Source organism: Pongo abelii, chromosome 3 (assembly GCF_028885655.2).
Source record: "Pongo abelii isolate AG06213 chromosome 3, NHGRI_mPonAbe1-v2.0_pri, whole genome shotgun sequence".
NCBI classification, from domain to species: Eukaryota; Metazoa; Chordata; class Mammalia; order Primates; family Hominidae; genus Pongo; species Pongo abelii.
The window spans coordinates 131,543,887-131,555,219 of NC_071988.2; the positions used below are offsets into that span (position 1 = coordinate 131,543,887).

The 11,333-nt window shown below is 40.1% G+C and overlaps 1 protein-coding gene across 3 annotated transcripts; it reads left to right on the forward strand.

Annotated features, from left to right (window-relative positions):
* The first annotated feature begins 2,069 nt into the window (after positions 1 to 2,069).
* Positions 2,070 to 11,200, forward strand: GAR1 (GAR1 ribonucleoprotein). 3 transcript variants are annotated; one of them, XM_002815056.4, is made up of 7 exons: positions 2,070 to 2,301; positions 2,661 to 2,886; positions 4,448 to 4,602; positions 5,484 to 5,543; positions 8,823 to 8,964; positions 10,432 to 10,500; positions 10,884 to 11,200. In XM_002815056.4, exons 2-7 carry the CDS (start codon positions 2,673 to 2,675, stop codon positions 10,895 to 10,897), a joined length of 654 nt encoding a protein of 217 aa, XP_002815102.1. In that variant the 5' UTR covers positions 2,070 to 2,301; positions 2,661 to 2,672; the 3' UTR covers positions 10,898 to 11,200. The 3 variants fall into 3 exon arrangements, with proteins under 3 accessions (XP_002815102.1, XP_009238533.3, XP_009238534.1); XM_009240258.3 differs by having other exon boundaries at positions 2,295 to 2,514; XM_009240259.3 differs by lacking the exon at positions 2,070 to 2,301 and adding an exon at positions 2,408 to 2,543.
* Positions 11,201 to 11,333: the final 133 nt, after the last annotated feature.

An 11,333-nucleotide genomic window follows, 5' to 3' on the forward strand; every position in this document is an offset into this window, starting at 1 on the left:
AGGAAGTCTCAAGTCTTATTGAAAACCACCATGGGGAATTGCAGAACAAAACTGAAAAATATTTTCCTTCCCCTTGAACACAACAGTATAACTAAGTGAGGAACCCTTTCCTTGAATCTTCTCAGCCTGAGCACCTGACTGAGAAAAGAGGAAGAACTTTGTGAATGTATGACTGTAGAAATAAGATGAAATGTACTTATTTGTGTTTCTTCTTCTTCTTTTTTTTTTGAGATGGAGTCTTGCTCTGTTGCCCAGGCTGGAATGCAGTGGCGCGATCTTGGCTCACTGCAACCTTCGCCTCCCGGGTTCAAGAGATTCTCCTGCCTCAGCCTCCCAAATAGCTAGGATTACAGGCGCTCACCACCAAGCCCGGCTAAGTTTTGTATTTTTAGTAGAGACAGGGTTTCACCATGTTGGCCAGGCTGGTCTTGAACTCCTGACCGCAGGTGATCTGCCTGCCTCGGCCTCCCAAAATGCTGGGATTACAGGCGTGAGCCACGACACCTGGCCTGATGTGTGCTTCTACAGGTTTTGGATTTCTGAGAAAGAAGAGCAGCTTGACATTTTTAGGAAAGTAATAAACATTTTTACATACTTTTAAACTTCTTGTTCAAGCAAGCCTTTTCTTATTGTTTTAAGAGTAAAGACAGAAATCATCTCATTTCAGTTGAAAATGAAATCTGTGTGTGACAATCTCAAGTTCAATTCAGAATTGAGCAAATACACAGCAAAAGACAAGCAAAGGTTTCACACTAAATAGGTAATTTTTATTTTTTGTTTCAAAAATAATACACTCATATAGGCCCATAAAAAGACCAACATTCGTTAAAATCAAATTGCAGCATTTACTAAACTAAAAGAAAAAGAATAAGTAAAGTTTCCTCTCTCACTTATTTTGTTTTTTGTTTGTTTTGAGACCAAGCCTTGCTCTGTCATCCAGGCTGGAGTGCAGTGGCGTGATCTCGGCACACTGCAATCTCCGCCTCCCGGGTTCAAGCGATTCTCCTGCCTCAGCCTCCCGAGTAGCTGCGATTACAGGCGTGCGCCACCATGCCCAGCTAATTTTTGGATTTTTAGTAGAGAAGGGATTTCACCGTATTGGGGCAGGCTGGTCTTGAACTCCTGACCTCAAGTGATCCATCCGCCTTGGCCTCCCAAAGTGCTGGGATTACAGGCGTGAGCCACCAAGCCCCGCCTACAAAGGTATTTTAAAATCCCATTTACAATAACCCTCTCAATTAGATAGCTACCAAGTTCCACCCTCTTCTAAACACGAGATCAAATATCAAGGTAAGGTCTCAGAGGGTTTGGGTGTAAAAGACTCCAACCAAATTTAATAAATGGGAAGTCATTACCTTTATTTGTGAGAGAAGCTTTGGAGAATGTGGGGGAAGCTGATGTCAAATATAAAGGGCTTAAGGAGAGAAGAGGAAGAGGAGCTTCCAGCACAGTCCAGTTCACAGCCCGTCGGTGCTCAAAACATACTTGAATACCTGATACAAAAGATAAAAATGATGGTTTGGTTTTCTATAAGACAGCAGTTTCTTTAAAATTACACACACACATGAATTGCTTTTCTTCCTTTAATTAGTAGAGACCATAGCACAAAAGAAGAGGCATAGTTGAGCGCGCAATGGTGCGAAAATCAAAAGGTTGGGAAGAAACAAGAAACTCAGATAAACGCTTCCGTCGGCTGTGACAGGTTCTGAGGCGCCCAGAAGCCTCAGAGACCTGTCCGCACAGTTGCTGAACTTAGCAACAAACTAGTGAGCGCTGTTGCGGACCATTTCGCAGCCTGAGAAGCAAATGTGCAAATGCGCCCAGCCAGTCAGCACGGACTTCAAGAACCAACCTCATTCCTTGCAAGGTGTTTTAGTTCTGGCCGTCAGGGCGGCAACCAAACAGAAACCTGCCCCGCCTCTGGGAGAGAAGGCGGATCCCTAACGCCAGCTATCTCCAAGAGCAACGTTGCCGCAGCACTTCCGGGACGTCGTGCTGCAAAAGACGCCGCTGTTATACGTCACTTCCACGGCTCAGCGTTAGGCAAGTTGACCACACTGTTGTAAGTTAGCGGTTAAGGTTAGCTATTATTGCCACTTTTCCAGCGCTAAAGGCTGTTTTGGAACCAGTGTTGTTTGTTCCGCGGGTGATTGGCTTTTTTTCTGCAAACCAGTTATTCAAGTTTCTGGTCTTTAAAAAAACTCTGTGGCGGTACGGTAGCCGAGGAGGTTCCAGCGCGGCGGAAGTACCCCGCGGGTGGGTGTGTGCGCAAGGCCAGGGCCAGAGGGGCACGTGGCGCCGGTGAGTGGCCATAGAAGCCGGAGGATTTGAAAATGCTGGATGTGGAACCCAGCTGCCGGAGGGAGGGAGGGAGGGAGGAAGGAAGGAAGGGGATGCGGTGCGAAGACCTTGCTGTCTGTAGGGGGAGGAGATACTAATCATGGGGCGGCAAGGGTGGTGTGTGGTCGGTCGGCGCTCACGAGACCATGGAGAAGTAAACTCTTCACCCATCAGGTTGGGGGTCACTGGCTGTCTGACCGTGGGTGAGATGACAGGGCTGCTTTTGTCCCCTTTATGGTGGTCTCACCGCGGCTCCGAGGGGTTGGAGTGTACTCAGAGGCTACAGTGATCAGAAGACACGGGTCGTTCTTTTTCATCAGGGAGGAGAGAGAATGTCTTTTCGAGGCGGAGGTCGTGGAGGCTTTAATCGAGGTGGTGGAGGTGGCGGCTTCAACCGAGGCGGCAGCAGCAACCACTTCCGAGGTGGAGGCGGCGGTGGAGGCGGCGGCAATTTCAGAGGCGGCGGCAGGGGAGGATTTGGACGAGGGGGTGGCCGCGGAGGCTTTAACAAAGGCCAAGACCAAGGACCTCCAGAACGTGTAGTCTGTATGCAGTCTTCAATATTTAGCCTATTTGAAGGAGTAGGGGTGGGTTGGGGGTTTGTGTTGTTAGTCAGCAAGTTTGGGATACACAAGCCTGTGTGGAGAATGTAGCATGTAAGGGTGGAGTGGGCAGATCAAGAAAGCTGAGGGATACTTAGAATGCATCATGGAGGTGGAACTTGAGGGTTGACAGGAAGATATTAAAGAGGTAATCGTGAGTACTTATCCCTAATTCCCCGATTTTACAGATGAGAAAACTATGATTTAGAGTTAAGTTTTTTTTCTAGGGTCATAAGGTTAGTGATAAGTGATCAATTAGTGATATAGCTGAAATACAGGCTGGGTGCGGTGGCTCACGCCTGTAATCCCAACACTTTGGGAAGCTGAGACGGGAGAATCTTTTGAAGCCGAGAGTTAGAGACCAGCCTGGACAATAAAGCAAGAGACCCTGTCTGTACAGAAAAGAAAGAAATACAAAGCCAAGTATTCTGACTCCAAAGCCCATGCTTTCTGTTACTACTCAAAAGTAGATAAGTGAGAAAACAATTTGCTTGAGAGGTAAACTGCCAGAGAGGAAGTCGAGAAAAAGACCTATTTAGGGTAGTTTTAGAGTAATTAACAATGAGATGGGAATGGAAGTCACAGAACGTGAAACTTACTACATTAAAGAGGAGAGAGTGTGAATAGTGTCTAATTAAGAGTGGCTTAGATGAGTATGCAGGATGGTTTGAAAGGAGCAGTTTCTAGAATAAAAGGTCCCAGCCCACAAGCTGTTGTATCAGTCCATACATGAGACCTTGAGAGCCTGAATCAGGATGGTGACAGTGAGGAAAAAAAGGAAGGGTTAGATAGGAGAGAGATTTCAAAGGAAACAAAATCGGTAGAACTTAGCTAATGCTGATAATAAAGGGTTCCAGGTTTTGAGCTTGGGTGATAGGAATGAAGAGTTGGTTTTGCAGGAATGTGGTAAGTATTTTAGTTTGGGGTGATGGTCTAGTTAGAAATAAAGGTAGTTATTTTGAGATTCCAGATGTCCTTGAAAACAATGAATCATTGTTAAAGAGGTGGTAGTGGGAATGGAAAAGTTCTAAGGCAAGAGAAAAAAAAAAAAGAATGAAGGCTGATTCTGTTAGGCATTGAAGAAAAGGAAGAACCAAGAGAATGAAGCAGAGTTTTGAATCAGATAATAAGTTATAATAAGATAACTGTTACAGGTTGAATGGTCTCAATGTGCCAGGCACTGTTCTAAGCACTTGACATTTGTTATTGCATTGAGTCCTTACATTACTGTATATTAGGTATAGCTATACATTATATGTTATTAGTGCATACTGAAAATGAGACACTGAATTAGAGAGAGGGTGGGTAACTTCTCCTAGGTCACATAGCTAGTGTGTTGTGGAGTTGGTATACCAGCCCAGGAAGTCCTAAGACTGTGGTCTTCTGCCTCAGAGGAGAGCAGTTATGGTGAAGTCCCAGGTAGCCAAGAAGAAAGCTTCCAGAAGCAGTTGGTCAGTATCGTTTAAAATAGTTCTATGTTTTAACATTTTCTTGTCCTGTTTCAGTATTAGGAGAGTTCCTGCATCCCTGTGAAGATGACATAGTTTGTAAATGTACCACAGATGAAAATAAGGTGCCTTATTTCAATGCTCCTGTTTACTTAGAAAACAAAGAACAAATTGGAAAAGTGGATGAAATATTTGGACAACTTAGAGATTTTGTATCCTTTTTCATTGGAAGGCCTAATAATATTCAAAGGTTGCTATTTGTATTTTTCTGAGGAGGCAGTTAAGTATAAATTAAAGTTGTTGCTTCGTTAAATTAGACAGGATTGCTACAGATTGGACCATGAAGGAGAATCAAGGGGAGAATGTATTCATCCATAGATACTAAAATGACAGACCCTAGAACGGTGACTTTTTTTTGGAAAATTCTATTGATGATGGCCATTTGGATAAGTACTACAGGGTTAAGTTGGCTGATTTGGATGTAGTGGTGCCACTGGAAATGTAGAATTAGAAGTTGTTTGGTGCCCCCACTACTCTGGAAACTCCTTCTTTCCTTTCTTTCTCTCTTTCTCTCTTCCTCTCTCTTTCTTTCTCTCTCTCTTTCTCTCTCTCTCTTGCTCTTTCCCTGCCTTCTTCCCTCCCTCCCTTCCTCCCTTCCTTCTTTTCTTTTTTCCTTCTTTTTTTTTGACAGAGACTCACTCTGTTGCCCAGGGTGGAGAGCAGTGGCACGATCTCATCTCACTACAACCTCCGCCTCCTGGGTTCGAGCAATTCTCGTGCCTCAGCCTTTCAAGTAGCTGAGATTACAGGTGAGCGCCCGGCTGATTTTGTATTTTTAGTGGAGGTGGGGTTTCACCGTGTTGGCCAGGCTGGTCTCAAACTCCTGGCCTCAAGTGATCCATCCGCCTTGGCCCCCCGAAGTGTTGGGTTTGCAGGTGTGAGCCACCACGCCCAGCCCCTGGAAATTCATTTCTTATCTTTCCTATATATGTCCATACATTCTAACCTTGTTTTTGAAATTATACATGAATTCAGAACATTCGATATCGTCTTTCATCTTAATTGCTCATTTGTTCCTTAATAAAAGTAATAGTATTTTTCAGTTAAATTGTCAGAAAACATGAAGGCTTCATCCTTTAAAAAACTACAGAAGGTGAGTCAAACTTATGATACTTGGGATCCTTGGTTTTATAAGAGAATGACCTATCTTAGGAAAGTCCTCCTTGGAGCACTTGAGACTTTCCCAACATATCACTAGTAAAGCTCTTAAACTGAAATGTTCTGTGCTGTAAATATTGAACACACTAATCTTTAAAAGTGATTTATTTGATACAGCCTTTAGAAAGTAAAAATTACAACTTTTGCTCATATTATCAAAATCTGTAAACTGCTAGAGTAAGAGTTTTTTGTTTATGTAAAACTCTCTTATTGAAAAGCTTTCATGACCAAACATTCTAGGTAGAATCTTAATTTATAAAACTTACATTATTTGAGAGGCAGTAGGTATTAAGTGATTTCACAAGAACTTCAATAACATGATATATGCTGCGAAGGAAAAATACAGGTTGCCATGAGAAGCTTTGTAGTGCCATCAACTTTTTAGTCTGTAGTGTTTCCTGAAAAAGTGAGCTTGAAGCTGAGGCCTGATTGTTGACTAACAGTGATTTCCACACCTGGTTGCATGTCAGAGTTATCTTGGGGAGCTTTTAAGAAGATGTACCTCTAGTTTCCACTTCTGGAAATTTGACCTAGGAGCTCTTAAGTAGGGTCCAGGATTCAATTTTAAAAAGGAAAAGCACTTGGATAATTTTGATATAGTTAGGCAAACACTTGAGAGCTGCTGAGCTAGTCAAAGAGGAAGAGGAAAGTGCATTCCAAGTAGAGAAAACAGTATGTGCAGTCTCTGAGAGCAGGCAACTGAAAGGATACAAAAAGGCAGACATATGGGTTAGGAGTGAAACATTTAGGAGAGGTGGGGAAAGTTGTGAATTAAGACCAGAGAGGTAGGAGGGGGCTTGATTAACTTAAGCCTTCAGGTGACAGGAAAGAGTTTAGACCTTAGATTCAATTGTGTTTTATTTTTGAATAATGGGATAACACAGTTAAATGAATGCTTCAAAAGAATACTGGGAAGATAAAAAGGCACCTTGGGAAGAGGTCAATATTGTGTGAGAGGGGCCAGATAGGAGGCTATAATAGTAGTTCTAAAAGAGGTGGTATTTTGGACTCGGTAATGACAGTGGAAATGGAAAAAATGGATTTATGAAAGTTACAGGAAGTAGAATCAATAGGATTTGGTAATTGACTAGCTACTGAAATCGAAGAAGTAAAAAATATCACCATCTTTCAGATGTCTGACATCAACATCTTTGTGGGTGATGGTACCGATTAATGAAATGGGCAACAATGCAGAGGAGGAAGATTGGGGGAAGATAATGAGTTCGGTTTTGGACATAATGAGATTGAGGTACTTGTGAGACAGTCATGGTCAGTTTAAAGGAAGAATCTAGACTGGAAATAGAATTGGGAATTTGTTAAGTATACAGACAGTACATGAAACAGTGTAGGAAGAAAGAATGAAAGGAAAAGCGCACCTATGAAGAGTTTTGGGGCACCTCCTAAAACTAAAGGTCTGTTAGTGGAAACTCAGAAGTTATTGCCAGTTAAAAAAAAAGGCAAACCACAGGCCTGTCATAAAAGTAGTATCACAAAAATTGAAAGAGTGTTTCCAGGAGGGACTGCTCAGCTATGGCAAAACGCTGCAAACTGTTCATTGGAAGACAGCCACATAGACATCAGGGAGTCATGGAGCCAGTGCATTGGTGGGCCCAGGAGCCAGAATGGATTGGGAACTGAGAGGGAGACAATAGCTTGTTGTTAGCATATGGCTACTAGTTGTAGAAACCTTGGCAAGTACTCAGGGGATTGACTGCTTCTGGCATGCCTGGAGCTGTTGAGCCCAGAAAGAAACAATGCTGAAAAGGGATTCTCATCTTGTGACCTGAAAAAAAAATGCTGGTAATAGCCACTTAAATTCATCAGAATCCCTTAAATCACTTAAATTTCTCAGAATTATTTATTTGGGGGCTTATTATTTAGTTTTTTGGGTTTTTGCTTTTTAATTACAGATACTAACTTGAGTACATTCTACCTCTCCCGGTTTCCATACCCTCTGCTATGTTGAGATTCAGCCCTCCTTACCCAGCCTGCGTTATTGTGAAGTTTGTAGACCAGTGCTCTCCATTTGAACTTTTTGTAGTGATGGGAATCCCTGCCCAGTAAAGTAGCTCTTAGCCACATGTAGCTATTGAGCACCTGAAGTGTGGCTCATGTGACTCAGGAACTGAATTTTTAAACATTAGTTCATTTAAATATAAGCCATCTGTGGCTGGTGGCTGCCATATTGAACAATGTAGATCTAGACAATATTTTTGAGATGATGGGCTGTGAAGGGAAGATGAGTAATAAGGTGATATCTAGAGAGGGATTCAGAGATCTTCTTATAAGTCATATATTACAGTTTTGAAATCCTCGTGTGTTTTATGTAGAAGAACTATGATACAATATGCTCTTTACATCTCATTATTTGAGAAATGTCCTCTTTAACCCCAATTATAGGATGGGTATAGTTTCTGTATATCCTTCATTACTTTGTGTGTTCAGAAGATACGCTTTTGATCCTTTATTAAAGACTTGAAACAACTAGTATGTGAATGCTTTATTGTGAATTTTAATGCTGTGTTTTTTAATAGTTTTATTTTTCTTACGGCAGTTCTGTTGAGTGGAAATGTTAAATAATCTATTTCTAAAGAGAAATGATATTGAGTTGGTCTTGAATTTTTAATATGCATGTAATGCTTATTGTGTGCCAAAGTACAAGTGCCTTATATACATCACTTTTTTGATCATCACACAAATATGTGAGATAGAAACTCTATTCTCTACATTTTACAGATAAGGAAACTAAGGTAAACTAACACAGGAATAGAAAACCAAACACCACATGTTCTCACTCATAAGTGAGAGTTGAACAGTGAGAACACGTGAACACAGGGAGGGGAACATCACACACCTGGGCCTGTCGGGGGATGGAGGAAGGGGAGGGAGAACAATAGGGCAAATACCAAATGCATGCAGGGCTTAAAACCTAGATGATGGGTTGATAGGTGCAGCAAACCACCATGGCACATGTATACCTATGTAACAGACCTGCACGTTCTGCATATGTATCCCAGAACTTAAAAAAAAAAAAAGAAAAAAAAAAAGAAACCTAAGTTAGTAAGAAATTAAGTCTTTACCCAGGGATACGTAGTAGAAAGTGGTAGGATTGGGGTTTGAACCCAGGCAGTTTTGACTCTATCATGTAGCTTCTTAATGATTATACTATACTGTCCCCCAAGTTGTACACTAATTGCTTCTATTATGTTTCCAGTTTTATATAGACCCATATAAGCTGCTGCCACTGCAGAGGTTTTTACCTCGACCTCCAGGTGAGAAAGGACCTCCAAGAGGTGGTGGCAGGGGAGGCCGAGGAGGAGGAAGAGGAGGAGGTGGCAGAGGTAGTGGCAGAGGCGGTAAGTTACTTGGGAAAATTTCTAATGAAATTAGCTGTGACTTTCACAGCTAATTCATATAATACAGTTTAGCTTTGTACGTAGCAAACCTCCCTTATGGTTCTTTTTACTAAAGCTGCTTTCCAATATTGGCAGATTGTCCATAATAATAATGCTTCATTTCAACAACTTACTTAAAAAGAAGAAAATCTACTAAAGTATACTTTTGAGGGACTTCATTTCTTTGGGTTATTCATGTTTTCTTGGGCATTTTAATAAACCATAAGATTATCTTAATTTTAATTCCTTAGTTAATATTATTGAGTGTAGACTGCATGCTGAAAGCTGGTCATACATTCTTTTAATTTCCATGTATATATTTTTAATACTCAGCGAAACCTTTTGAGATAGATGATATCCTTATTTTATGAATGAGGAAATGGAGACTTACAGAAATTAATTTGCCCCAGTCAAACAATTGGCAGACCCAAGAATTAAAATGCATATCTTCTGATGTCATGTCAAGAACTATTACTAATAAATTCATTCCTGTGATCTCACTGTTGTGATGTATGCCTTTCCCCCAAGGTTTTGGGGTATTTTGATGTATGCCTTTCCCCCAAGGTTTGGGCACATTCATCATTATGGACAGCTAGGTGATGAGCAGGGCTCTGGGGAGTGGGGCTGCCATGCCCTGTGAGTAGGAGGAGGGCGAGTGATGGGGTAATGGGCAGAGCCAAAGTGGAAAGGGAGAGGAGCTGAAAGTTGGGCTTGGACAGCTTTTGTTACTGGATCAGAAAAAGAGAAGGAACGCCTCACTTTTGGCGTTTCTCAATTTAATCACCATTTCACTCTATAAAGGTATTTTTTTGTGTCCATATAGGTAGGAAAATTTTCAGGGGTAACTTCTTGAGAATTTGATGAACAGAGATTCCCCTATTCTCATGTGATGTTGAGTATCATTTAACATTTCAAAAAATTCACAGCTGTCTTATTTTTTTAAAATCTTACTTTGTAGCTCAATTAACCTTAACTATCATATTTATTATCTTACCCCCAGAACAAAAGCACCCATATCTGCCACCCTTTGTTGTTAGGATAAAAAGCCACAGTTCCATCAAACTATCCTTAGTTGAATCAAAAAAGTATTTATCATAAGCAAGAGCTAAGGCAATAGTCATACATTTAACAAGACTGAATCATACTTTAAAGTAACAAGTTTTTCTAATTTATTGAAATGGATTAATCTGGGGTTTTAGCCTGTTGCCCAGTTGGTAAACTACTACAGTTTCTCCATTTTTATCTTCTAAAATTTTTTCCGTGATAAAATATGTGAATCTATATTTATTCATTATAATTATAGTTATCGCATTGATCTTTTTAGGCTTATCAATATACGAGGTTATACATTTAAGAACTTAATGATTATTATTTATATTCTATTGTTATTTAAATATTTTGCATTATTATTTAATAAATGTTTTTTAGGTGGTTTTAGAGGTGGAAGAGGAGGTGGAGGTGGGGGCTTCAGAGGAGGAAGAGGTGGTGGTTTCAGAGGTGAGTATTTTAAAAAGTCTTTAAATTGCTTAATTTTTAAAATTGATATTATCTGGCATTTTCTGTTTTTACTTAAGTTTAATTTTCTCTGCCAGCAAGTATATAGAACACCATGGTGTTCTTTGCTTAGCCTAATTTGTGGTTTCATTTTATATCACTTTTTTTTGCCTTTTCTTTTCAATTTTTTCACCTTATTCTAATTTGTTTTGCTTTATTATTAATTTGAAAAATAAAGGTGTAATATGAATGACAGTTAAATTTGGTGAAGTATGTTTGCTAAACATTTTTGGAACTAATGCTGATTTTAAACTTGAGATTTAGTTTATAATACTATTAAAAATCCATTTTCTGTGCCCTTAATACTTTAATTTTCTCTTAATCAGGGAGAGGACATTAAGTGAAACAGCTGACAGACATCACCAGTTGACTTCTGCATTAACCTGCATGATCTGTTTCTACTATGGATTGGAAACTTGTTTCTTGAACAAGTCTTGAAGATCTTGGTCATTTTATGACAATGGATCTAAAATGTCAGCATCATGCAAAGTGCAACGGAATAGTGAATTTTGCTCTAAAAGAGCATGAACAAGTCTTTCTAATGTTTTGTACAGTGCCTGGCACTCTGTGGGTGCTCAATAAATGGATAGTTTTCATTTGAAGCATATTTGAATTTTTAAAATAAAGTGTTTTATTCCCTTAAGTTATTTAGAGTGTGTTTATTAAATGAAACCCATTTTTTAAAGTAGAAAGGAATAACTAAAGCTTAAACCCAGTGAATTACAGATCGAAAAAAGGAATTGTTTATTTATATTACTGATCTTTTAAAAAATAGA